Source organism: Orbicella faveolata, unplaced genomic scaffold (genome assembly GCF_042242905.1).
Source record: "Orbicella faveolata isolate gen_17 unplaced genomic scaffold, um_ofav_v1 contig_24, whole genome shotgun sequence".
NCBI classification, from domain to species: Eukaryota; Metazoa; Cnidaria; class Anthozoa; order Scleractinia; family Merulinidae; genus Orbicella; species Orbicella faveolata.
The window spans coordinates 8,145,141-8,172,944 of NW_028301552.1; the positions used below are offsets into that span (position 1 = coordinate 8,145,141).

At 38.2% G+C, this 27,804-nt stretch overlaps 4 protein-coding genes across 5 annotated transcripts in view; 3 read left to right on the top strand and 1 right to left on the bottom strand.

Annotated features, from left to right (window-relative positions):
* Positions 1-244: 244 nt before the first annotated feature.
* The window catches only part of LOC149110230 (uncharacterized), a 33,227-nt gene continuing 5,667 nt past the window's right edge, over positions 245-27,804 (top strand). Inside the window, exons 1-5 of one of the 2 annotated variants that reach the window (XM_089292935.1) lie at positions 245-397; positions 22,626-22,891; positions 25,573-25,690; positions 26,107-26,229; positions 26,827-26,952. In XM_089292935.1, coding sequence (XP_089149061.1) covers positions 325-397; positions 22,626-22,891; positions 25,573-25,690; positions 26,107-26,229; positions 26,827-26,952 — 706 coding nt within the window. In that variant the 5' untranslated portion in view covers positions 245-324. Of the gene's footprint in view, positions 398-18,126; positions 18,467-22,625; positions 22,892-25,572; positions 25,691-26,106; positions 26,230-26,826; positions 26,953-27,804 lie in introns of those variants that run through there. The other variant, XM_089292936.1, reaches the window with a different exon arrangement.
* LOC149110231 (uncharacterized) lies at positions 5,036-8,465 on the top strand. Its single transcript, XM_089291399.1, has 3 exons — positions 5,036-5,260; positions 5,567-5,689; positions 6,154-8,465. Exons 1-3 carry the CDS (start codon positions 5,036-5,038, stop codon positions 6,373-6,375), a joined length of 570 nt encoding a protein of 189 aa, XP_089147525.1. The 3' UTR covers positions 6,376-8,465.
* LOC149110232 (uncharacterized) lies at positions 10,644-13,470 on the bottom strand. The gene is made up of 2 exons (XM_089291402.1): positions 13,453-13,470; positions 10,644-13,278 (listed from the first exon to the last, which is right to left on the bottom strand). The coding sequence occupies exons 1-2, from the start codon at positions 13,468-13,470 to the stop codon at positions 10,651-10,653; spliced, it is 2,646 nt and encodes an 881-aa protein (XP_089147528.1). The 3' UTR covers positions 10,644-10,650.
* Positions 13,506-15,957, top strand: LOC149110233 (uncharacterized). Its single transcript, XM_089292928.1, has one exon. The coding sequence runs from the start codon at positions 13,642-13,644 to the stop codon at positions 15,736-15,738; it is 2,097 nt and encodes a 698-aa protein (XP_089149054.1). The 5' UTR covers positions 13,506-13,641; the 3' UTR covers positions 15,739-15,957.

The window sequence follows — 27,804 nt, forward strand, 5'->3', positions numbered from 1 at the left end:
CTCAAGGTCTTAATGGCAAGGTTTCATTAATATTGAGTAATGAATTTTGAAATTAATCTGCTAAGGAAACATGATATTTGACAGTAGAACAAAGAATTCAATCCTAACATGGGGTGACAATTTGTTTCATATGTGAAGGAAATTGTCAATAGATTGGATGACAATTGGAACAATTCCATTGGTTGAAAAGAACATGGAAATAATACTGACAAACAAAAAACAAATAGTGACCTCCAATTTCGTAATTGCTGCATACTTTCGACGAATTAGTAGGTGAGAAGTTTGAGAGAAGAACTTCGTATTGCACAAGTCTCTCGACAAACTATGCTTCTCCTTTGGATCAGTGTCATTTTACTGGACCTCTGCTGCGTTGTTCCCGAAGTTGTCTGCTCCCTTGGTAAGTTCACTAATCCATAACTCATTGTCTCTGTTTTAAACAAGTATAATGCGGCTATATTTCTGTTTAAACTACCTATTTTGAATTTTAATTACTGATAAGCTCTTCGACAGAAGGAGTTTTCGTTAAAGTGCGTAATAATTGGGCTTTTCGTTCCGTCGAAGATTTCAAAGACAACTTCTAAAGTTGGAATTTGTCGGAAAATCGGTTTTACCGAACATGAACATGAATCCCATCAGATATCGTTAGCCGATCGAACGACTGATTAGTTTTGTGTGAAGGAATAGCAGCAGCCGTTCGAACAGCTGAATACAATTTTCCCGAACAGGTGACATTAGCTGTTCAAACCACTGCAGTTCCTTTGAAAAGGATAACATCAGCCCTTCGAACGGCTGCAGTTCTTTTTTTTTTCGAACGGATAACTATTTTTTCGAACGGATAACCATTTTTTTCAAACGGATGAAGATTTTATTCGAACGGACGACCGCAGCCGTTCGAACGGATGACGATTTTTTCCGAACGGATGATTCAATCCGTTCGAACGGCATCCCATCGATCTCGAACGGATGACAAACGGATGACAAACGGCAAGCGAACGGTTTTTAAGTGTTCGAACGGATAGCCGTAGCGCACGTTCTCGCGTGAGAGGTCACATATATTAAAATGGAAAAATATAAGTGTTAATAGACTAATTGTTCTGTTTTAAAAGAATAGAGTACTGATTGGGGAGCGGCCTAGAATTATTATCTGCATGATCTATCGAAGCGGTGTGCCATGATTCTAACGTCTTGCGAATACGTGAAGAACCCTTACCCTTGTCAATCAATTGGGAATTTTTAAAGTCAATAGAGTGATTTGAAGACCAAGCGTGTTTAGCATTGTTGGAACCTCTTGCGTAAGACATCACATTCCTCATGTTTTTTTTTTTTTCTCGTTGAAAGGAGCATCTGCCAGTCTCGCCTACATAACTCCATGGGCAGTCGGCCCAAGATATTTTATAAACCACATTTGGTTGAGGTTCAATCGGAGGTCGAGATTTAGGAGAAGGAAACTCCTGTTGTAATGTCTTGACTGGCTTGCTGACAACTCGAATATCATGTTTTTGAAGAAGTCTATTTAGAGACTGAGAAATTCCATTAATGTAGGGGAGGACTGCATAACTAGAGGAATCGGAGGGTGTGGCCCATTTGAAAAACATACAAACAAGTTCCTCAGGTGCTGGGATGGAGTTTGTGCGCCGAGTAGAAGATTTCCTCTTTAGAATGTTGGAGATGACATTTTGGGGGTAATTGTTATAACGCAGAGCATCGGTGACATGATTAGGTTCAGCCTCTTGTGCTTGTTTCGTGCTCGGCAGTTTAGTTGCACTGAGAAACCATTACAATTTTGGAGAGTATCGTCAACTTCGTTCCACTGATATTATACCACCCGCCACCCGTGGATCAATCAAGCATCCAAAGAAGGCAACCCACTTAGACCCATTGTTTCATCTATTGGTTCCGCGCTTTACAACACCTCGAAGTTCCTAGCCAACATCTTGTCACCTCTTCAAAATTGTAATGGTTTCTCAGTTCCTAATTCCTCTAAATTTGCCGATGAAATCTCCAACATTGACATACAAGACGACGAAATTATGCTGTCGTTCGATGTGGTATCGCTTTTCACATCTATCTATCTATCTATCTATCTATCTATATATATAAAGTGTTAAATTTGATTTTCGTAAAACAGTGCTCAATACATCAGAGTAGAGCGAAGTATTTAATGTGGGAGGAAAAACACAAATAAACTACAAGTTCATCCCTACAAGCTTGTTTCGTGGTTGCCCACTCAAATCAAATCAAATCCCCTGATGAGTGGGCAACCACGAAACAGGCTTGTAGGGATGAACTTGTAGATTATTTGTGTTTTTCCTCCCATATATATATATATATATATATATATATATATATATATATATAGTAGTGTATGATCAGCGATTCACAGTAAATTTCATCCCGAATATGGAAGGCGATTCACAGATATCTGACAAATATCAACTGATCAACTTGAGCGGAGTGACGCGATCCTAACTGCAGAAAATGTTTGATTCTCCCCAGAGCCTGCTACTTAAAGGTCCTTCCAATTCCGCTGAATGGCGGTGTTGGCTCAGTGGCCTAGTGGTAAGGCATCTGACCGGTAACCAGGAGACCCGGGTTCGATTCCCGGCTGAACACATTTTCACTCATTTCTTTGTTGTTTCGATTTCTGTTCCCATCATACACTACTATTAAATATTTGTCAGAAATCACTGTGAATCGCCTTCCGAAGGGAATAGGTTGGTGATCCAAAGATAAAATGGGGCAGTTAGTTGTAATTATTTCCCTGCTCATCCTATTCAATTATATATATATATATATATATACCTGATGTTTTGAAAACCAGGTCCCAACAGCCCAACAACAGCTGGTGCCTAATAGAGTCGTGTAAGCAGTGCTTACCAAGTTCCGCACTCCACACTTCATCTAGTGCAAAAAGGAAATGACACTAGAATCTCTGGGCAACCTGTGGATGAATTCAGGCTTAACTGTCATCATATCAGATAAAAGCTCTTTGCAAGCATAACTTAATGACAGCAAACTAAAGTGCTTTGAAATCTCCCCCTCCCCCGGGGGTCAGGTACCACTCCGCACATATCAGTACAAATTGATATATCAAAAAAATGTTCAAAAAAATATCGAGTGTTCAGAGTTCGAGAGTGATCGTCGTCACTGTGAATTTTTCTGGAATAACAGAGATGAGAAACTTTTATTAATTTACCTTGTTAAGGGCCCATTAACCGAATCATGCGCGCGCTCGCGTGCGTTGCTAAGGAGGTGAAATTTCACTTGCGATTACTTACGTCAGCCTGAGCGCGGAAAATAATAACAACTCAAAAACTTGCAAATTCGCTTACATTTTAGAAGTTTTTGTTTGTGTTTCATAAAATACAAAGCAAAAAAAAGTACAAACAAAGACAAAATAAGAGAAAGAGAGATAAACAAGAGCAACAGAAAGAGAAAAACTAACTCCGTGTGGCTTTTTTTGATCTTACCGAAGTGCGCTGGTAGTGTAAATTGCGCATGCGCTGATAGGGTAACTTCCAATATCTATCGGGCGCAATTCCGGTTTCTTTAAATGCTAAAGGAAATGCGGTTTTTCATTAAATCCAGCCTTTTTCGACGAATTTCGATTAAAGCCAATGTTGGAAACACAGCTATGCATTCCTTTTTCGAAATCATGCTTTTTTCAGAGAATTATGAATTTTTCAATATTTTGAAATGCTTTCAAAATCTGACCTTTTAGAAATGAAACAAAAGCGATGCATAGCGTAATGAGGATTTAAATTAAAATATTAAATCAATGAAAAAAATCCCGATAAAGTAATTTGCCTGGGAGCCTTTGCATTTTTTCTGTATCAGTCACATGACCATGGGCGTGACCTGATGACGTCATCACTAGTGTTACTGATCATGAACAAGTTAAAACACATGAAATAACTCTGAACTAACTAAAAATGATGAGGTTATATGAGAATAAATTTTCCTTAGCAACGGCTCGAAAAGATCGGTTAATGGACCCTTAAACTGAACTCTCGACTAAGAAAAACATATTACGGAATTTCGTTCCCCTGAGTAAGTTGCACTATAACAGTATTTACTTATTAAAATTACGTAAATCGATACAGCAGGGAATCACCCAGACCACAAGACTGAATAAAAACAATCTCGCTTTAGAACCTCTCAAAAGTTAAAGACGGCAAATAAATAGCATAATGGGCACCCTTCCGGATATGAATATTTCATGAGAGACTTATGGATGAATACTTACCACTATAAACGTTTGTGTAGACTTCTGACCTCTCTCCATCTTTTGCTTACTGCTTATTTGTACGTTCGGCTACTCTGCGAAAAACTTGTTTTGTTCTTACTATCGAGCCTGTCAAGAGGTTCCTGTTTGGTGTTTTCTGGGAGATGGAACGATAAAACTAAAAAATCCGAACAAATTTATCTCCGCCCCACCCTGACTAACGTAAAGTTACTCGCACTAGAAACCTCTATGCACTCAACAACCGCCATATTTTAGACCGCAGTGCAACTCGCGCCAGTCTACAAGTGTTAAGACTGGCCAATACGCTCGATCCATTTGCCCTAGTGAATACTTCTCGGCAAAGTTTTTTCATCGATGTTGACACTTCGTAAAACATAATTCCTATTTTTCTTCTCCTAAAATATGGAAAAATCTAATAATTCTTCCGGAGACGAGGAATATTATTCCTGTGAGCTGCCAAATTTCGAGCTTAAGTTTTTTGCCGGGCCTCGAATTTAAGCGAGCAGGAGTTGAATCAGCTGGTTAAACAAAGGCACTCGGCACTCGGAAACGGACCCAAAAAAACAAGAAACTGGTCTGTATCAAAAATGAATGCGTTCCCAGAGAGACTGCATAGCAACGAAAAAGAGTTTCTCTTGGAGTTACTGCACCCCGACCAAATGGAACACGAACCGCGTGTTAACCACAAATTCCCGTGCTTTTGAATAAATCTAAGGCCCATGTGAAGTTTCTGTGGGAAAATATTCATTGGCACTTGTATGTAGCCTATCTTGCCATCAAGGAGCAGAGATGTCCTTCGTAAACGTCCACAGGGTAATGCTTAAGCACAAAAGAGGAGCTAAATGTCCACTTCTAGTTAAATTTTTGTCTTCTTGTGTGGAGCAAAACCCGGGTAACTTTGTGTCCACGGCCGAGATTTTCGAGGCCTACGAAAGCGCGGTTAGAGTGTGGACGGACAACGACAGTGTTAGCGGCCAAACAAAGTTTTTAATGAAGAGAAACAGTTTTAACAGAGTAAGTATTTTGCAGCGATCATTGTTTTAAAATTTGCTTCGTTTATAGGTCTGTGATTCTATGTTTCAAACAAGAGTGAAGAGAATGAAATAGATATTTTTTGAACGAATGAATGAATGAATCACGTCAAAGATCAGAGTATTTAGCTATAGAAAGAAACTAATTGGAGACACTATTTGCACATTTAACGCGTTTTTTTTTTTTTTTTTTTTTTTTTTACAGCAACCGAAAAACGCCGTTTCGACTCATAATCATCTTAAGGGATGGCAAGTGAGAACAGACATGAGCAACCACGTTCGCGGATAGCGAGGACTTAAACTCCGCCGCGCTCGTCGAAGTCGCCCAGGATATGAATTTGGTGGGCGTGACACCCAACAACGGGTTCAAAATTATATAGCCGCAAATCCTCCACCATTACCCCCGATAGAGGTGAGTTTTATTTTGCCAACCAAAGCAAAAGATTTTTCAAGGTTTTTTTTTTTTTTTTTAACAGCGATAGCTATTTATTACATGTACCATACAAACCAAGGAGGCAATACCATATACAATTTACTTGCGAATGATATGAGATCACTTTTCCAACATAATCCGAAGTATTCCGAAGATGAATAACAACCACTGGAAGGCTTCCGAATATCACGGGAGGCCATCCGATTTTTTTTCAACAAAGATTGGCCAAGTTTGCCTGAACTCAACCGAAAATTTAGAATATTTCCCAAGGTTACCGAGAAACATCCAAAGAATATCGAAAGTCATAAAAGCTATTCCGAAGATTTCTAAACGAAGCTAAGGCTGCATACGAAGTTTCCCGAGTCAAACAAGGTTTTTTTTAATGTTTTTACTAACATGTTTTGTCATCTTCCTGAATATTTATCCATTCTTTCATTTTACAGATCCATGATGTTCCCAGTGACCCCAGAGGGGCAGGTCGCTGTGCGTTTGCAAACCGCGACATCGAGAGGGGTGAAATAGTGGTAGAGTATCAAGGGGAACATGTTTCCTTGGTAGAAGCGGCCACGCGCGAGGAGAAATACGCCAGGGAGGGCAAAATTTGCACACTGATGGTCATTGAAAGCGGAGGCCGCCAAATTGCGCAAGTACCTTGTTTGACGTAAGATCTTCAAAAGGCGTTTCATTAACAGAGCTATCTCAGCAACCATCGCAACCCTTAGTATAATTAATGGTAACTTGAAAAATGAAACGAGTTTGATCAATTTGTCTATATGAGTCAAGACTAATTAAACCTATAGCCACGGCTGAAATACAAGTATACACGATTTAACAATGCGTATTATTTGTTTTATATTTTGTTTTTAGGATCGATCCCTACCAAGGCAACGAAGAAACCGGGCCGACTTGGGGGGCACTGATCAACCACTCTCGAAACCACGCACATGTGAGACCCTTCGTAGCGTTAAAAAATTCAGGAAGACCGAGAGTGTTTTTGGTAGCCTTGCATGATATTCCCGAAACCGTAGAGTTCCTATGGAACTACAACGATACGGATTGGGAATGTCATGCAGGCAGTCAAACTATTCCCTCTCAAGCCCTTTAAGGCCTGGATCAAGAATTTAACGGGAAACAGCAGAACCTGAGTAGTCACGCGGGCTATGGTTATCCTGAATTGTTTTACTAAGCTGACATGTATATTTTCTTCTGCTAAAAACTAAATTGGAGTCCTTTCTTACATGTCGGTGAAATCGAATTGGCATAGACTTCCGCTCTTGTTGGTCAATAACGCAGGTTTTTTTTTTTAATTATCTACCTTTACTACGTTTAGAATGGAGTGTACTTGATTTCGTATTAAAGAGTGGTGTAGGTTTTTGGGGGAAATTAGTGACCTTCGACCATCTCAAAACGAGGGAAACGCTTATTCCAAACGTTACAGGACCGAAATGGTTGACCTGCTTCTTTGTCAACCACCACCAATTCCTCAAATGTTGGGTACACTTGAAAATGTTGACGACGTTAAGTAGACAGAACTGCTAAATTTTGTTCCACTGACATTTTTATGAATCAACTATTTGCTATGATCCAGACCTTAATGTGCTTGAACTCTAATTAACAATTACATTATGAGCTCGAGATGTCTACGAGTTGATAGTTGATGAGGCCGTAGGCCGAATCAAATATCGCCTCTTAGAATAAATCTACTAGCGTTCTATCACGAATGCCGTTCTCTGATTGGCTATGCTTCTCACTAGCTACTTTGTGATGGATAGATAATGAGTGGCGTAGTAGTGTGCCCTTGTTAACAAATTGACGGCCACTTCTTTCGAAGTGTCTGCGAGGAGGATTTCGATAAGAGATTTTTTGAAATCTCGAGCTCGTAATCTACTTGTTAAATAGAAATCGAGGGCGAGTAATCTAATTATTTTAGTAGAATTCTAACTGAAATTTCTTTCAAGTAACGGTTCTAATTATTTCTGGTCTTAGTGTTAAACTTTACACTTTAGGGAATTCGTGCGGACTGAATTAATTGTCAGTTTGACATTTGCAGTTGTGTAGGCTCGCTTATCAGTTTCTTTCAAACATTTCGACCTTTTTTAATTCAAGAAACCGCACGTAAATGCCCTCCTTTTAGTCTTCTCAGGAATTTTGTTTATCCATTTGTTTCTGAATGCTCTTTGAAAACTTCGTAGAATCGAGGAAACGTTGCAATGTTGTCGACCACACCAAGCTACTGCACACTAATACATGATAGTATGCAGTGGCTCAGCCAATCAGATTACAGCATTTTCATTGGTATAGTAGTAGAATTCTACTAAAGAATCTTAGGGTATGACTTGAACCAGAGTATTGGACTAATTTTTGACCCTTATCTAGACCGTAATTTATAGGCCTGGTTCATGCCTTAATTTTCGTGAGTAAAAATTGTCCCCACCCCCTTCAAACAAAGTGTAACTTTATACACGTTTATATGGAAACGTTTCATTGCATCTCACTAATTAGCAAGTGTACAAACGCATTTTCCGGATTCTGATGTAATGCCTCTCATCCTGAACTGCATCCCTTTCAATTTCTTACGAATTATTTAAATACTTAGCCACCTGCTAATAGCAAAAACGAAGTTACTGTTACATAGTTGTATACTGTTTTCTATACTGTTTCATATAGATAATTGTGAACAAAGCGTTGTCAGGAAAAGAGTTAAACTAATTAGTAGATATTTTTTTTATTAAAATACACGTGATAATAAACCTTGCATTTGGTTTGACTGATTTTTTTCTGACTGATCATGGCCTGCAGTGGGCCAGCTAAAACCACTAACCCAACATGAGTTATTCGTGAGCAAGAGTTATGTTTCTCTTGTCTCAAAACTTTTGACACAGAGGCAATCTCGTTCCCAAAGTCTTCGTTCCCCTCGACCAGCGGTCGGAAAACGAGAGTTCTGGAAGCAACCATTTTGAAATAACCGAATTCTGCCCATCCCTTTTTTACTGCGCAGTCTGCATCTATGGCGCAGGCTTGAAATGGTTGCTCCCAGAGCTCTCATTTTGCGATCGCTGGTCAAGGGGATGACCAAGACTCTGAGAACGAGATTGACACAGAGGCTAAATACCTATTATTGTTACTTATTTCGCCAGGTCCTATTTACCCGAAAGTGGAATCGAGTAGGTAAATTTCGCGAGTCTGAAAAATTACCCATTTGTTATAAAAAAAAGTGGTCAGTGTTTATAGCTAACTAGATATTTTTGAAAATTTCAACAAATGGCAATCCGTATTAGCAAACGGGTACTCAAAATTGTAGGCAATCGCGAAAACCGCTCAAATTTAACCCAGCGAAAGGAAGAAACAGTACTGAAGGTGTCGACATTACAGATAAATAATAAATCCTTCTAAAAAAAAATGGAATTCAATTGGAAATCATCTTCAATAACCAATAACCAAAAACGCAGTTTTTTACCCGCCATTACCGTGAAAGCTTTTGTCACTTTAACTGAAGCCAGAGGACTTCACATTTGTGATATGCAATCCAATTGTGTTTGGTTTTGCTGGTAGTGTGTTAAAAGTTGAATTTAAAACTCACAATTTGGAATGATACTACTTAGCTAGCTTTATACAGTCTTGCTTAACATCATCGCGAATGGGTTTCTTTTCTAGTCTCACTGGAACCAAATGTTCAGCCGCATTCAATTCCACGCCTTCCTTTTTCTTCAGAAACGAGACAATTCTCGGCTTTTCTCTCGTATCCATTGTAAACCTTATAAATGGGGTTTCCGGGTGCCAGCTTAGTTGTAAGTTCTCCTCCTGATCGGTTATTTCTCCAGAACCAAAATTGATAAACGCGATCTTCCTTACTTCGAATTTCTCGCGTTCAATGTCCTCGCTTCTAGCAACGTACTTCATTCTTAGAAAGCTTTTATAGTTCATAATCCAATCCAAATTCACCCAGTAACTTTTAACGTTATTTAAGCGGCTGTTTCGTAGTGTCGTTTCCCACTCCTGTGGAGTTTCAATTTTTTCTTTGGTGTTAAAGAATTGCTGAATACAGCCAAACCGCCGGTCACAAATTGAGATTACTAAGCAAGCAGTTTGCCTTGAGGGGTTGCAATGTATTGTCCCTATCCTCCACCCCTAACCTGTGTCACGCAATACTATGTGACTGTAACAAGCAATAAGACCAGAGGGAAAAAACATAAAAATTCTATTCGCAGGGAAATATTTTATTTCTTGTGTTCTTCCAACATCCCGCGTGGTTTATTGCGCCAGTAATCTCATAGAAAGACTGGTCTATTGCCTAACTCAGACCTTGTTTGACCACATTTGGAAAACTAATAAAATTTAAAAAATAAAACACGTCGACGTTCGTCAAAGATACTCCACGAGCGTGTCGTCAAGAAATGAGGGGCGGCTTAAAATATTAACAAATTGTAATAATTTAGATTCTTATCGAACGCACCGCTAGACACTAATTTAACGGATATAAAGCAATACACCAACATTATCATGAATATTGACCCTTGATGCCGTAATGCTAATATGGCGAGGAAAAAAAAACAACAACAACTGTCTGCAGTTATATATATATATATATATATATATATATATAACGTTTGATAAAGCAAGGACGGACAACTTCTGACAGTAAAAAAAAGTTAAAAAGTTAAAAATTTAATAGAAAAACGTTTCGGTCTTAGACCTTCATCAGTTACAAGAGAAAAAGGACGTTAAAGGACAGGGTTAATAACAAAAGCCCAAATCGAGGCCTTTGGAGCATTAAAGGGTTGACAAACAACAAAATCCCTGGAGGGGCCCTTAAACAATAAGCTGTAATAAGATCCCAGGCAGGGCCTTTGAGCATACCTAGCACCCAAAAAGCTGACAAAATCCAAGGAAGGGCCTTTGAACTGCCCTATGGCGCGAACGCAGATTCACACAAGAGAAAGTTAATTATAACAAATTCTGTTTTTGGAGTGAAATTCTTTTCTTTTATTTAAGCCATGGGGAGCCAAAGAGAACAGTTCAGCACTCCAATAAGCCTCTTTCGTCATTAAAAACCTATCGATCTCGTCTGAGTCATTAGGGGCCTGCACCTGATCAATGCATTGGAATTCAAAATCATCCAAGGAGTGTGGAATTTTATTGAAATGTACTGCTACCTCACAAGTGGTTTTGTTTGTGAGCATAGCAGACTTGTGGTTACGAAACCTAACCCGAAAATCGGTGGTAGTTGATCCTATGTACTGTAAACGACATTTCTTGCAGGAAACTAAATAGATCACGTTTTTAGAATCACAAGAAAGCCTTGAATGAATGGTGTATTTTCTGCCCGTTTTAAAACTTAGAAATGATTTACATTCAACAAAGAAATTTCGACAGAGATCGCATCTATTTCTTTCACATTTAAAGCAGCCATTGTTGGGCTGAATTGTTTGTCCCTCATCGGCGGTTTTAAAACGAGATGGTGCTAATAATTCTTTCAGGTTTTTTGTTCTACGAAAAGATGGTATGATAGAGCCTTGAGGGAAAAGTTCTTTCAATTTGGGGTTGGATTGCAAAATCAACAAATGCTTTCTAATTATGCTACTCACATTAGGCAAATTAGGATTAAATGTGAGAACAAATGGAAATAATTTCTTCGATTGTTTTCCGCGTTGCCGTAGTAAATCATTCCTAGAAATGGTGGAGGCTTTGGAGAATTGATCGTCAACTAATTTGGAGGGATAACCCTGATTAACAAGATAACCCTTGTACTCAACTGTTCTCTCGGCAAGGAAAGTTTCTTCAGAGCAATTTCTCTTCAATCTAGTCGCTACTCCAAAAGGAATAGCCTTGAAGACATGCTTGGGATGGCAGCTAGAAGGTGGAAGATATAAATGACTATCTGTAGGTTTAGAATAAACATCAGTTCTAATAAACCCATCCACAAGATGGAAAGTAAGGTCAGGTACGTGAAGCTCACGTTCAGAAAAAACTAACTCGAATTTAATAGTAGGGTATAGAAAATTAATGTAATCAGTAAATTGATGTAAGGCAGGAAGGCCTTGCTGCCAAAGATCAAAGACATCGTCACGATAACGCCACCACAAGGACGGCTTTATCGGACCGGAAAACTTAGCTTTAAGATCAATTTCACCCATGGCTAGATCGGCATAACTACATGCATTTTTTGGACCCATGGCCGTGCCATGAATCTGAAGAAAGAAATTCTCCTTAAAAACAGAATGGTTGCTTTTCAAACAGATTTTTACGGCTTCTAATATGCAAGATGTAGACGGAATTTTGTTTTCCCTAGCATTCAAAGCTTTCCTAACTGCAGTAAGACCAAGTTTGTTATCGATGTTGGGGAACATTGAAACCACATCCCACGAAACCAGTAAGGTGCCAGTTGGAAAAGGGCCACTCGTGTTAAGATCTCCTATTTTGTTAAGTAAATCCGTGGTGTCCTTAATAAATGATGGTAATTTACGAGCAAGTGGTTGCAAATAGAATTCGGTAAAGGCCGACAAGTTCTCAATTGCCGTACCACAACAAGAGGTAATGAGTCTTAACGGGTTGCCCGTTTTGTGCGTTTTAATGTTCCCAAAGGCAACTCCTGGTTTCGCTTCCTTATTTAAAACCCACTTAGCTATTTCGGGGGAAATCTCACCCTTTCCAAGCCATTTGGAACACCAACTACTTACTAACGCTAAATGCTTCGAGGTAGGATCTGATTGCAAAGATTTGTAGTGCAGCTGATTGTTGAGCTGACCAAGCATTTTTTCTTCGTACTCTTTATCATCAATTAAAACAAAACGGGAACCTTTGTCCTGTATCCGAATCACTACATTAGAGTTTCTAAGTTCCTTAAGGGCAACACGTTCTTTTCGTGAAAGATTATCTCTAGGTTGCTTAATGTTCTCAGGATTGATAAGATCACGCCTTACATTAGCTAAAAAAAGTTCAAGTTCAGGGTACCTGGACGTAGGAGGTCTCCATTTCTTTTCTTTCGGAACACGAGGTAGATGGCTAGGGGTTGGAAGGTCGTCATCAGGATTGGTATCCATAAAGAAAGCTGCCGTCCGTAATCGGGCTTCAAAGATCTCCAAATCGTCATACACGCTCTGCCAGTTGATATCTTTGGGCGTGGGGCAAAAGGAAGGTCCCTTCCGGAGCAAGTTAACCTGATCTGCTCCAATAGGCAGACTAGAAAGGTTAACGGGGTCTAGCTGGTGTAGATGCTCTGTATTGACGGGGTTTGGCAATCTGCGCCTTTGACGAAAACGCTGGCGCTTCCTAGAAATCCTAGCACCTTTATTGTACCGTCGAATGCGTCTGACTGTAGATGGATTGTCAGTGGCGATGGGTGAATCCAATCCAGGATCAAGAGGAATAGTCTTGAGCCACTTGCGCTCTTCTCGTTCTTTCAGGGTGTGAAGTAGAGAGGCGTTTTCACTCTTGAGACCGTTCCATAGGAGAAGGGCTGTGCCATGGTTAACTTTCGAAAACAACTGTTCTCTGTGAAGTCTGAGCTCCTGTTGAAGGAGGTTAACCTTCTCGTGGGAAGCACGTAAAACCGCATTGCAGTTCACACCCTGAAAGAACGAGAAGAGCGCAAGTGGCTCAGGACTATTCCTCTTGATCCTGGATTGGATTCACCCATCGCCACTGACAATCCATCTACAGTCAGACGCATTCGACGGTACAATAAAGGTGCTAGGATTTCTAGGAAGCGCCAGCGTTTTCGTCAAAGGCGCAGATTGCCAAACCCCGTCAATACAGAGCATCTACACCAGCTAGACCCCGTTAACCTTTCTAGTCTGCCTATTGGAGCAGATCAGGTTAACTTGCTCCGGAAGGGACCTTCCTTTTGCCCCACGCCCAAAGATATCAACTGGCAGAGCGTGTATGACGATTTGGAGATCTTTGAAGCCCGATTACGGACGGCAGCTTTCTTTATGGATACCAATCCTGATGACGACCTTCCAACCCCTAGCCATCTACCTCGTGTTCCGAAAGAAAAGAAATGGAGACCTCCTACGTCCAGGTACCCTGAACTTGAACTTTTTTTAGCTAATGTAAGGCGTGATCTTATCAATCCTGAGAACATTAAGCAACCTAGAGATAATCTTTCACGAAAAGAACGTGTTGCCCTTAAGGAACTTAGAAACTCTAATGTAGTGATTCGGATACAGGACAAAGGTTCCCGTTTTGTTTTAATTGATGATAAAGAGTACGAAGAAAAAATGCTTGGTCAGCTCAACAATCAGCTGCACTACAAATCTTTGCAATCAGATCCTACCTCGAAGCATTTAGCGTTAGTAAGTAGTTGGTGTTCCAAATGGCTTGGAAAGGGTGAGATTTCCCCCGAAATAGCTAAGTGGGTTTTAAATAAGGAAGCGAAACCAGGAGTTGCCTTTGGGAACATTAAAACGCACAAAACGGGCAACCCGTTAAGACTCATTACCTCTTGTTGTGGTACGGCAATTGAGAACTTGTCGGCCTTTACCGAATTCTATTTGCAACCACTTGCTCGTAAATTACCATCATTTATTAAGGACACCACGGATTTACTTAACAAAATAGGAGATCTTAACACGAGTGGCCCTTTTCCAACTGGCACCTTACTGGTTTCGTGGGATGTGGTTTCAATGTTCCCCAACATCGATAACAAACTTGGTCTTACTGCAGTTAGGAAAGCTTTGAATGCTAGGGAAAACAAAATTCCGTCTACATCTTGCATATTAGAAGCCGTAAAAATCTGTTTGAAAAGCAACCATTCTGTTTTTAAGGAGAATTTCTTTCTTCAGATTCATGGCACGGCCATGGGTCCAAAAAATGCATGTAGTTATGCCGATCTAGCCATGGGTGAAATTGATCTTAAAGCTAAGTTTTCCGGTCCGATAAAGCCGTCCTTGTGGTGGCGTTATCGTGACGATGTCTTTGATCTTTGGCAGCAAGGCCTTCCTGCCTTACATCAATTTACTGATTACATTAATTTTCTATACCCTACTATTAAATTCGAGTTAGTTTTTTCTGAACGTGAGCTTCACGTACCTGACCTTACTTTCCATCTTGTGGATGGGTTTATTAGAACTGATGTTTATTCTAAACCTACAGATAGTCATTTATATCTTCCACCTTCTAGCTGCCATCCCAAGCATGTCTTCAAGGCTATTCCTTTTGGAGTAGCGACTAGATTGAAGAGAAATTGCTCTGAAGAAACTTTCCTTGCCGAGAGAACAGTTGAGTACAAGGGTTATCTTGTTAATCAGGGTTATCCCTCCAAATTAGTTGACGATCAATTCTCCAAAGCCTCCACCATTTCTAGGAATGATTTACTACGGCAACGCGGAAAACAATCGAAGAAATTATTTCCATTTGTTCTCACATTTAATCCTAATTTGCCTAATGTGAGTAGCATAATTAGAAAGCATTTGTTGATTTTGCAATCCAACAAATTGAAAGAACTTTTCCCTCAAGGCTCTATCATACCATCTTTTCGTAGAACAAAAAACCTGAAAGAATTATTAGCACCATCTCGTTTTAAAACCGCCGATGAGGGACAAACAATTCAGCCCAACAATGGCTGCTTTAAATGTGAAAGAAATAGATGCGATCTCTGTCGAAATTTCTTCGTTGAATGTAAATCATTTCTAAGTTTTAAAACGGGCAGAAAATACACCATTCATTCAAGGCTTTCTTGTGATTCTAAAAACGTGATCTATTTAGTTTCCTGCAAGAAATGTCGTTTACAGTACATAGGATCAACTACCACCGATTTTCGGGTTAGGTTTCGTAACCACAAGTCTGCTATGCTCACAAACAAAACCACTTGTGAGGTAGCAGTACATTTCAATAAAATTCCACACTCCTTGGATGATTTTGAATTCCAATGCATTGATCAGGTGCAGGCCCCTAATGACTCAGACGAGATCGATAGGTTTTTAATGACGAAAGAGGCTTATTGGAGTGCTGAACTGTTCTCTTTGGCTCCCCATGGCTTAAATAAAAGAAAAGAATTTCACTCCAAAAACAGAATTTGTTATAATTAACTTTCTCTTGTGTGAATCTGCGTTCGCGCCATAGGGCAGTTCAAAGGCCCTTCCTTGGATTTTGTCAGCTTTTTGGGTGTTAGGTATGCTCAAAGGCCCTGCCTGGGATCTTATTACAGCTTATTGTTTAAGGGCCCCTCCAGGGATTTTGTTGTTTGTCAACCCTTTAATGCTCCAAAGGCCTCGATTTGGGATTTTGTCATTAACCCTGTCCAGCGTAAACGTAGGTTTCTTTTTTCTTTTTTGTTGTTGTTTTTGTTTTTTTTCGACTGCTTATCTTTGCAAACTATTTTTCCCGTTATATTTACCGCATTGCAAGAGTCCGTTTTATCTATTTTAACTCTTTTAGTTTTTAGGTTGAATTTAACCTAGTTCTGCAATTATCACGCTCTATAATGTAATTTATGCACAGTATTGTATTCTTTTCGTTTGGTCCATTAATTATCACCCTGTATGACGCAATTTATAGTACAGCATTGTATTTCTCGTTTTGCATTTTCTTCCTGTATTGTATTAATCACGATGTATTAATAGCACAATATTGTATTTTTTATTTCGTTACGTAATCTCCCATACTGTAACCGTATTTAAACTTAGTTTTCGTCCTTTTTCTCTTGTAACTGATGAAGGTCTAAGACCGAAACGTTTTTCTATTAAATTTTTAACTTTTTAACTTTTTTTACCGTCAGAAGTTGTCCGTCCTTGCTTTATCAAACGTTTTTAAATTCATTTTTGCGGTGAGGCTTGGACTGTGAATCTTCATTGATCCTCCTGACGCAGTGGCATTCTTTCTTGGCTTGAGGCATTTTATAACCGTTTTATATATATATATATATATATATATATATATATATATATATATATATACATCTACATCTACATCTACATCTACATCTACATCTACATCTACAGCTACAGCTACAGCTACAGCTACAGCTACAGCTACAGCTACAGCTACAGCTACAGCTACAGCTACAGCTACAGCTACAGCTACAGCTACAGCTACAGCTACAGCTACAGCTACAGCTACAGCTACAGCTACAGCTACAGCTACAGCTACAGCTACAGCTACAGCTACAGCTACAGCTACAGCTACAGCTACAGCTACAGCTACAGCTACAGCTACAGCTACAGCTACAGCTACAGCTACAGCTACATCTATATCTACATCTATATCTATATCTATATATATATTTTTTTTTCTTTATATATATATATATATATATATATATATATATATATATTAAAAATAGAAAAAAACTACACTTTCATCCCGACAAGCCTGTTTCGTGATCGCTCACTCTTCAGGGGATTTTAATGATAAGAATATTCAAAACCATCGGTTAAATACTATAAAAGTTACATAATTACTGCTGCAGAAAATTTAAATGTTTAGTTGTGACGTAGTAACGCTTTGTTTCTGTGGCGGCAAGACGATACAAGTTCGTTACGTTTGTTAAGTGAAGATAGGTCAGGTCGACAGATGATTAAAAATTTCTCTTTGAGACAGAGATTGCATCTTTTCCTTGAGCTGTTGTAGGATGAGCTAGATGAAATGATACGCCATGAAATAGAGTGGTCAATGTTGCTGTCTTTAAGAGTCCAGACGTGTTTGCTGAGTTCGGTAGAGTTCCTGTGTTTTGCGTGACGGAATGATGCAGTGTGGTTTCTGTATCTTGTCTTGAAGTCGTTTTCTGTTAGCCCGATGTTTGTTTCTGAGGTGTTATTGTCGTTGCGTGTGACGGTGGCTTGGTAGATGACTGGTGATTGAAGGCATTTTCCGTTAAGTGGGCATGTGATCTTTTGTCGGCAGTTACACGATTTCTTGTCAACAGGGTTTTCGGCGGTTTCATCAGCGTGCTTGGATGAATTCAAAATACACTTGTTGTGGTTGTCGATAATTTGCTTAGTGTTATTCATGGCGTATCATTTCATCTAGCTCATCCTACAACAGCTCAAGTAAAAGATGCAATCTCTGTCTCAAAGAGAAATTTTTAATCATCTGTCGACCTGACCTATCATCACTTAACAGACGTAACGAACTTGTATCGTCTTGCCGCCACAGAAACAAAGCGTTACTACGTAACAACTAAACATTTAAACATTTAAATTTTCTGCAGCAGTAATTATGTAACTTTTATAGTATTTAACCGATGGTTTTGAATATTCTTATCATTAAAATCCCCTGAAGAGTGAGCGATCACGAAACAGGCTTGTCGGGATGAAAGTGTAGTTTTTTTCTATTTTCAATATATATATTGCGCTCTACTTTAATGTATCGAGCACTGTACTACGGAAAAAACGAAACACAGACTTCCTATATATATATATATATATATATATATATATATATATATATATATATATATATACCTCTCTTAATTTTTTTTTTTTTTTTGGCAGTCGAGGCTAACAAAAATGCCAACAACATATGTTAAATTTATAATTAAATTTATGAAAACCAACTGCCAAAGGAAACATGTCAAGGTAAACAGCAAAGTTAGCCACTATTGGCTACAATAAATTATTTTTCGGTTATGAAAAATAAATGATATGGTAAAACTGGCACGGATGCTCGATGCGTTAAGTTACAACACAAAGAGCCTCGTCTGAATCAAGAAGACTCTCCGATTTGGACAATTCTCCGCCGGTGTAATGTTTTCCTTTTTTGTTTGGATAGTTTTATTCGAGCTCTGCCTTATGATACCAAATGTTGCCTGCTCACAAGGTTAGTTATCTATTCCATTTAATCTATTCATTGACAACACACGCATATGCATGGCAAGTAAGTCTCTTATTGTCGGGACCGACTTATTAAAACTGAACTACGTATTGCAGTATTATCTTGTTTATTCTTATAATAATGACTTCGCACAGCATAAGGCGAGACGCAGTAACCTAGTTGTTATTGTTCTTCGGCAAGACACTTTAATCTCCCGATGCCTCTGTCCTTCAAGGATTATAAATGGGTATTGCTGATCTTTGGAAACCTAAAAAAATAAAAATAAAAAGCTCGAAGCGAACCAGTAGTTTTCATGGACTAGAAATCCATCTCTTGCATGCTTAATGCTATGGAAACTAGAATAAGTTCAGACAGACAGTGTGGGCCGCCTGTACTTCTTTTACTGTACTGATGAAACCAAATTTCTTCAACTTTAATTCACATCAGCTAAGAGAAATTATGTATTCTTACATAGGTCCCAATGACTAATGATAAACATAACAAAACAAAACAAAACATGTCGGTTAAAACAAAAACAGAGATTGAAATGCTGATGCTTTAAAAGCCTGTAAGATTGAAAGGAAAGAAAAACATTCAAAGTCGGGTATCATTTCATCTTGAATTTTGAATCTTTATCCAGCTTTATGAAACCTTTTTGAAAACAAATTGTATAAAGTATAAATAAACGCTGCATCATATTTTGCCAAGGGCACAATTTCACTTAAATACGAACTAATGAGCCACCAGAAGAACTTTTAGGACGTCGACGAATATTTGCATAAGAACTTGGCATTTTTTTCTCAAACAACAACAACAACAGCTGCCTTGACAACAGCTCAACATTAGGTGCCTTGAAAAAAGCCTATTCTCTTTCCTTTACCGGTATACCAATGCCTCTGTCCGCCATGGACTTTGATAAACGGGTATTGGTGGTCTGTTAATTAGAAAAAACTAAAAAAAAAAATGCTTGAAACTAAGCAACTGTGAGTGACTAGAATCTATCTCCTACCTGCTTCAAGCTATAGAAACTAGAATAAGCCCCGACAATGTGGGCCACGTGGCGCCTTGTGAGTTTATCTGTTTTAGCGCACAGAGGAAACAAGATTTCTTAAAAATCGATTCACTAAAGGTAGTTGAAATTTTCTTACTAACCAAGGTTTCCATGCATCATCAAAACTGTGGGAGAGAACAAAACATGTTACTGGAAGGGGAAACGGAGAGCGCAATGCCGATGATTTTGTAACTTGTAATTTCAAAGAAAAGAAATACAATTTTTTTTCGGAGTAAAGCTGAGAATATTCGTCATTTTGTTTTGTATCGGAATATTTAACCAGCTTTTGATGAGCTTTATGACACGTTTTAAAAAAATTGGTATTAACTCTGCGTCATCTTGATGATATTGGCACAGAACTGGGCTAATTATGTGCCGCTGAATATTCAAACTTTTTCCCTATATAAAGTAGGGACGGTTTCTTGTTTAAACACCACCTGCCTTTAAAAAAAATAAATAAATAAAAAAATAAACCCTCTCCTGTTTACAGTTCATGACTGAGCTATCCGTCGTTTACGTCAAAAATGCTCCATTTTGAAAGCCCATGTTATCTAAGTGGTCATCTTCGCGAATGAACGATTTTCTACTTACAGCCTTTTGAAGGGTACGTGATGATAATTGCTTAGCGTAATGCTCGTAAAAGTTATTGACCCGTCCCTGCTTAACTTGCATTTACTTTAAGGTGGCTCAACTGAAACAGTAATATTTCCGTGTGAAGCCTGGATTCTCACGCGCACTTCAGCGCGAGGAATCACGCAATCACCCGAGGCGCTCAAGATGCAAAACTCACAACAAACAAGGCGGCGCGAGGCCTCCTTCATAAAACTTTGTTTCCGTCAAGTTTAGAGAGCTGTTTACAATGTCGCTTACTTTTACCTTCAAAGCATCTATCTTTCAGACAATTTCAAATGAAAAAAAAAAGCATTCTTTTAAACCGCTGTGCTGGAACGTAAAGGAAAATTGTGAAGTTGAAAAATTCCTTATCCACGAAGCTAATATCTCAAAAACTACGGGGTGTAAAGAAGCCTCTCTCATTGACAGACTCTTCAATTTGTTCACCTCCCTATCTGTGTCACGTTTTCTGTTTTTGTTTGGTTAATTTTATCCGAGCTCTGCTCTGTGACACCAAACGCTGTCTGCTCACGAGGTTAGTTATTTATTTCTTTATTTGCAAAACATGCCTCGTAAATACGTCTTTTCCTGACGGGACGAGCTTATTAAACTTGGACTGAGTATTGCAGTAATATTTTTTTGTACCATCATATAATTTCGCATACCATCGTAGCATAACCCGAGGTACAAAAACCTAGTTGTTAATGTTCTTTGGCATGACGTCACGCTTTACACTAAAAATGCCTCCGTCTGCCCATAAGTATAAATGGTATTGGAGATCTCGTGCAAAATGTGCTTGATGCTAAAAACCAGTTTTGATGGACCCTGTCCTCTAGGTGTTATCACGCTTTGGAAATTAAAATGACTTCCAACGGTGTGGGACACGTAACTCAATTGCTACTTTTCATCAATCTATTGAGGAAACCAAATTTCTTCAAGCTCAATTTACCTGCATTGATCTTACTTGTTTTAAGCAAGTTTAAAGTTCTAATGTTTCATCAAAAATATAATAGTAAACAAAAGTTGTCGATGGTGTGCAATGCTTTCTAGCCTCTTCAAAAATACAATTCTTCAAACGAAAGCTAGTATATTTTGTATTTAAATAATTAACGTTCATCACGAAAGGACTGCACAAAGAATTAATGCTGCATCATCTTTTTGCCACAAGCACAAATTGGGCTAATTAATATGGTAATTACCAAAATGTCAATTGATAAATATTCAATATTGTGTCTTTATTAGAAAGTCGACGAATATTTGGATAGGGATTTTGTTTTTAATCCTTGAAAAAGACCCTTTCTGATTATATTCCTGGCTAAAGCTATGCATGGTTTATTTCGAAAACTGTTATTTCTGCAGTTATTTTCACAACTGAATGAGAATTTCCCCTTGACGTTCTCGTGGAATCGTCTTCACTCTCTTTCGGATTTTTTTTTTATAACATTTCTTCCAAATAGCTTTTTGGCATCCAAACATTTTCGCGATATTTTTAATTTGTTTATTCTTTAATTAATTTGTTCTTGTGCTTTGAACTTGATGATGGTGACATGGAGTTATCGAAACGTCGTACTGGTTTACCACCATTTTTATTTATTTATTTTTATTATTATTATTATTATTATTATTTTTTTTTTTTTCCCCATTCTTATGTCTTCTAACATCTGCCTGAATATAATTTTCAAGTGATCTTAAAGTTGCACGGCATGAAATGGTCTGGACCCTTCCGCAGGTCGTGCATGGTCAGTATGTCCATTCACATAAGACAACTATAATTAAGATGTGGCAGGATATATAAGATTAACCCTTCTAATAATCAGTTTATTTCAGGTTTGTCTAACAAAAATACCATGATGTTATGCAGTTGAAGCAGGATTCTTTTTCTCGTCTGTCGCTTTCAGAGCTAATGAAAACTACAGTGGAAAGTGGGAAAACATCCAGGAATTCTTTATTCAGCAGTCTAAGACTAAATTGATGTCACTAACATAAAATGGAAGTTATGTTTTTATTTTCTTTCTGCAATGTATAATAACAGAACTGTTAAAATTGGTTTCCTTAACTTGGCGAAAAAAAAAAAAAAAAATCAGCTGAGCTCATGCGAAGCTTCACGTTTTCTATAAATTCGACAACAAAACATGTTCAACGTCTTTCCAAATTATCAAAATCAGCAGAATATTTTGCTTGACGAATTTTCTTCAGAATTAAAATTCTACAGGAGTTATTCCAAAACTAGCATTGAGACTATTCCCCCTTAGCTCGTGGTTCTGCTGTAATAGAGCACAGATAAGCCGGAGTCAACACAGAATGTATTTGTTATAAAATGCGGTGCTTACCGTAAATCTGCTAGTATTAGTAATATTCCCTCTGTAAAGCGCGAGATTTATACTGTATTCGAATTTGTGTCTGGATTGGTACAGTTAAAACACACCTAGCTGTAAGAAACTGTTTTATCACTTTGTCGATTTTTATTTTGGTTGTTCTGTTATCTCTGATAATTTATTTTAGGACGAGATCGTGAGCTGTATTTCCCAAGCTACTTCTTCTTTGCTGATAGACGACTGATCAAGCACAAGATAAAAACTGCGCTTGTTAAGGACTTGGACAACTGTGAAGTTCTTTGCTATCGACATGACAACTGTGTCAGTCTTAATATTAAAATCGATCCTGACAGTGCAACAGGACAACAGGAATGTGAGCTAAACAATTCCACTCACATGGAGCATGATGAAGACCTGACAACTAACAACTCTTACCTTTATCGCGGAGCGAAGGTGATAAACAAAACATTTACATTATTTTACAATATTTGACAATTATCCTCTCAGACTCCACACTAGGGATAAAAACCCCTTTGAGCGCTCATTTTAGCATAACTTCAAATAAATTTGACATACCATTATTAAACTTGGCAAGTAGATAGAGGACACGCGTCCACATGTTTTGACATAAAAAGTGGTAGAAAAATTCAGATGATGACGTCATTGTCGATGCCGTCAAGCCACACTCTTAATTTAAAGTTTGGAAATTCCAACATTGTTTTGACCCTTTCAAAAGAGGGCAAGGAGAGAAGTTGAAAACTGAAAACCGTTTTTTAATATCTGAAATATTAAAGGAGATATGACAATTTGAACTTCAAGGAATGCTCATTCAGTAAAGCAGTGATCCCCCTGAGATAAAATTTTCGAAACGAAAGTTCTTTTTCGTATTTGCAACTCCACTTATATTGCAGGCTGATTGCATGAGATGAAAAGAACGGGTATAGCTAAAAAAAATCCAAATTAAAGTTATTCACGCGTTTATAAGCAATCAAAAACTATTGTGTGACGTCACAAAAAGTTACGTCAGCGATTATTTAAGAGAATAAATTATCGTTCTAAAGGCGAAAACAAAAAATCTAAAACGATACGATTGTTAGGTACACCAAGATCTTCATTTTATGCAATTCGTCGCATTTTTCAATGAAAACTGGAGAAAGCAAACCAAGAGGGTTGAATTTAAGGAAAAAGGATAGTTCCGGGGGGACACTGAAGTTAATTTAAATTGTTATAATTCATAAAATATTTTCCATATTGATAAACGGTTTTCAGTACATTGTTCTCCTAGTCGTGCTCTATCATTTGATATGGTATACAGTATGAAATTATAAACGTCATATGTCACGTGTTGCTGACGTCATTAATTATGACGTCATAATTTTAAAGATTTTGTCAGTTTTTTTCCAACTAAAATGATCAAGACAGTAATCCAAGGATATAAGCATAAGTTTAACGAAAAACGAAGCAAAATTGGTGTACTTGCATCTGTTTAGCGCTGGGAGGAGGTTAAATCCCCAGTGTGTCCGAGAATCTTGGCGAATATTCACCAAGATCCATAGAGCCTGAAACCAATAATTGTTTTAGTATAATTTCCAAAGGTGAATATCAATAACTGCAGGAAAAAAATTATTGTCCTTTGTTTCATCAACTGTGAGTGAAAACTAAGGTGCGAAGTTCATAAAAGAAACAATGAGTATTTTTGTTTCATTTTGGGAAGGGTCATATGCAATTATTTGTCTCGTCTTGGATTCTTACCTCCTGTCTAAAGAAAACTAAACACTCTATCTCACACGGTTTACTGGCTGTGATATAGAATAGTATTTTTGACGACTTTTACTACAGGTTCATTTTCATGCAAATCAAACTCATTTTCATGTGAAAGGTTTTGCACATAGACTAACGTAAGGTAACACGGAAATGGCTTGATTAGTTTTCCTAGCTTCCCAAATCTGAAGTTAGCGGACTTACCCAGGTCTTTGGACTTTTATTAAAAACCCAGCCTCTATGTTGACTTGTCAGCATGGCATGTGTGACTTGGCTTCTCAACCATTTATAACTATCTGGGTTGGGTTGTTCAAAGCCCGGTCAGGCTAACTCCAGGTTGGCGAGTATTTTTATTTCAAAGCTGCAGATTTTCATTCACGTTTCCTGTTTCTGTAGTTGGTCCTTCAGTTTTGAGGTTGAAAAATCTCAAACTACACAAAACATTTTATACAAGAAAAATTGATACTTCGGTTAACTTTTAATCCTGCGTTAGCTTGCCACACAACCCGGCCCTGGGAAACAATTATCTGAGTTTCTCGAACAATCAGAATTTGAGATTCTCAAAATTATACCAGAAAACGATATCCCATTGTGGGATTAAAGGCAGCCACAAATCGATAGCGGTATTTTTTTGGTAAGTTGCATGCCGCTAACGTTTTTTTTTTTTCTTCTTCTTTTTTTACGAGAAAATTAGGAGGTCCTGTTGTAAATTGTGTTCTATTCTAACGTACTTTTAAATTCTCAGAAATAAAAACAAAGAAATAACGTTAACTGTATATCAAAATAAAGATTATTATCATTTCGACCTTTAGGTTCAATAAATATGTCAAATTTAATTTTTACAATAACTGTCTAATTTTTCGTGCGCTGATTGGCTCATTTTTATCGTCTTTAAGAGTACAAACGGATATAATTTTAATTTATGCAAGCTTTCAAGTTCAACTCTCAGCTGTCAAACTGTCAACTTTTTAACCAATGAGATTTTATGGACCTTTTTAAGTACCCAATCAAAAAGCGAGAAAAGCTATTGACAATGTGGCCGTCAATTTGAATAAAATTCACTTATCTTTGTTACGGAAAGTTTACGGCGTCTTTTCCCACCATTTATTCCCTGTATTTGACAATTTTGGGGTCTTGTTATGGTAAAAAAGAAATTGACGTCAGTTTTTCATGCGTCTTTCCTCTTATTGATGAGAAATCTCGTCATAACATTGTCAAAGTTTTCTTGAGGACAGACGCATAAAAAACTGACGTCAATTTGTTAATTATTGTCGGGAAGCGCGTTTTGATGCAGACTACACCAAAGTGTATGTTAGTATTTTAAATGAATCTTGGTGAAATGTCTGCAATAGAATTGTGCTTTCTTGTTTAAGAATGCCTGTGGAAAGAACCCGCCATGCCACAACAACGCGATTTGTCAGTCAGGATTTACAGACAAGGGATATCGATGCTTGTGCTATCCTGGATTCACAGGCGAATACTGCGACAAAGGTACACGTAATATGATCTTTTCAAGGGAAAGTGTACAGTATGTACATCTAACTTTGCTTGATTTTAGTCCGGAAGCCGTTGTTATTTTTATTTTTAGGAGCGTCGTTTTCATTGCAGAAAAACAAAAGAAAAAGTAATGCTAGAAACTTTTCGTTCGGTGCTTGTTCTCTTTCGGTGTTCTAGGTCACCTGCTGGATTTTTACACGCGCAGTGCTATTCGCTGACCAAACTGTGTCTAAACCTTTCTCAGCTTTAAAACGTAACTAACACGAAGGCTATGACAGTTATTCTAAATATGATATACATGCATTACTATTCTGGCGCAACTGGCATGTTTCTATAACATGGACAAGGCACGGTCTCTAGATTTACGTGGTGAATGCATTCATTGCCAGACAAACAATTTTTCCACTCAGATATCGACGAGTGCACTTCAGCGGCGCCATACTGTAGTCCTGATGCGACTTGCAACAATACGAAAGGTTCATACCAATGCAGATGCAAGCAAGGATTTTCTGGAGACGGAAAGGAATGCGAAGGTGAAGTTCCATTGCATCAAAGTTGTGAGGAATATTATAGTATGAAACTGTTGGAGCGATCTGTGCTCGTGATAAAAGTTCTAAAAAAAAGAGTTTAAAACAGATCTAAAAAACGTTAAAATTGAACTTTCAACCGCCTTCTGCGGTCTTCTTCAGAGAAATGTACTCATCAAGAGTCACGAAATGCAAATATAAAGCTAAGACGTCATTGCTCGTTGCCCCTTGGGGAGGAAACCAATGATGCATAAACCCTTGGGAAAGGTGCTCTTTCATTGACAGAGTTCTTGTCCAGGAATGAACGTAATGACTCTAGAAATAGCCTTTCGCCCTTATTTTTACGCCTGTTTCCAAAATGCTCGCATAATTAATTAATTAATTAATTAATTGCACAATTAATTAACTGTATAATTAATTCGGTTTTCACGTTTTTTAGATCTGTTTCAAACTCCTTTTTTTAGAACTTTAAATATAGTATGACTTGTCAACTAAACAAAGTTGGTCTTATTTGTTCTCCTAGACCAAGCAACCGCCACACTTATTTTATACTATGTTTTGTTGTTGTTGTTGTTGTTGTTGTTGTTGTTGTTGTTTTCTCAGATATTGATGAGTGTGCTGAGGAAACCCACAACTGCAGTTCTGATGCTGTTTGCAATAATACCAAGGGTTCATACAACTGCACGTGCAAACCTGGATACCATGGAGACGGACAAAATTGCAACATAGGTGAGTGATCTGTGTATGTTACATGCACGTACTACGTTGAAAAAAAAAGAAAAGAAATGTTTCAAATCCATGACGTTAAAGTGCCACTGACCCCCAAAATTTTTGTTTCGCTAATATAAATTTATTTATTCTCCTGATCACCACTGCGAAAAAAATGTCGTTGTAGCTATTTTCGTTAACTTTGTATAAATTTTCAAAGTTTGTAAAATTGTCCTTTTCCATGTTCACGACCGAGTAATAGCGGAGAATGGGACCAATTGGCCTCTGACCAGCGTCATTTCGCGAATAACAATATTTTGTTTCCGAGGCCCCGTCCACATGTATCCAGTACTTGCGGATTCAAAAATATGCGGATTCAAAAATATCCGGATACGTGTGGACGGGGCCTGCGAAGAATATATGCGAGCATGTGATAGTGTGCGTCAAAATCTCTGCAGAATGGAAGGAATATGTGTTTTTGGAGGCTGAAGCAATACAGGATGCGTAGGATAGAGTATTCCTCTTCATTCAATACCTCTATCTCGATGAAACTTGACCAGAAACGAGAAAAAGACCAAAGAAGTGGGCTGATCTGTGAGAAGCTAAAGCCGGGGAGCTATCGAGGATTTTTCCGATTCGGGTTCGCCGCTACTGTAAAAACTTAGAAGTTTTCGTGGCCTGTATATTCTTCTCTATCTCTAGTTGAAAGCTTGACATTGTCAAGGTACTGCATAAGACACGAATTTGGGATAAGCTGGAAGCCATCTGACTATTCCGAGCTCAAACGATCCTCCTTATATGAGGAAAGTGAAACAAACGATAAAGATTCGTTTCCATAGCTACCGACGGAGTTTGTCGTGCTGAACGAAGAAT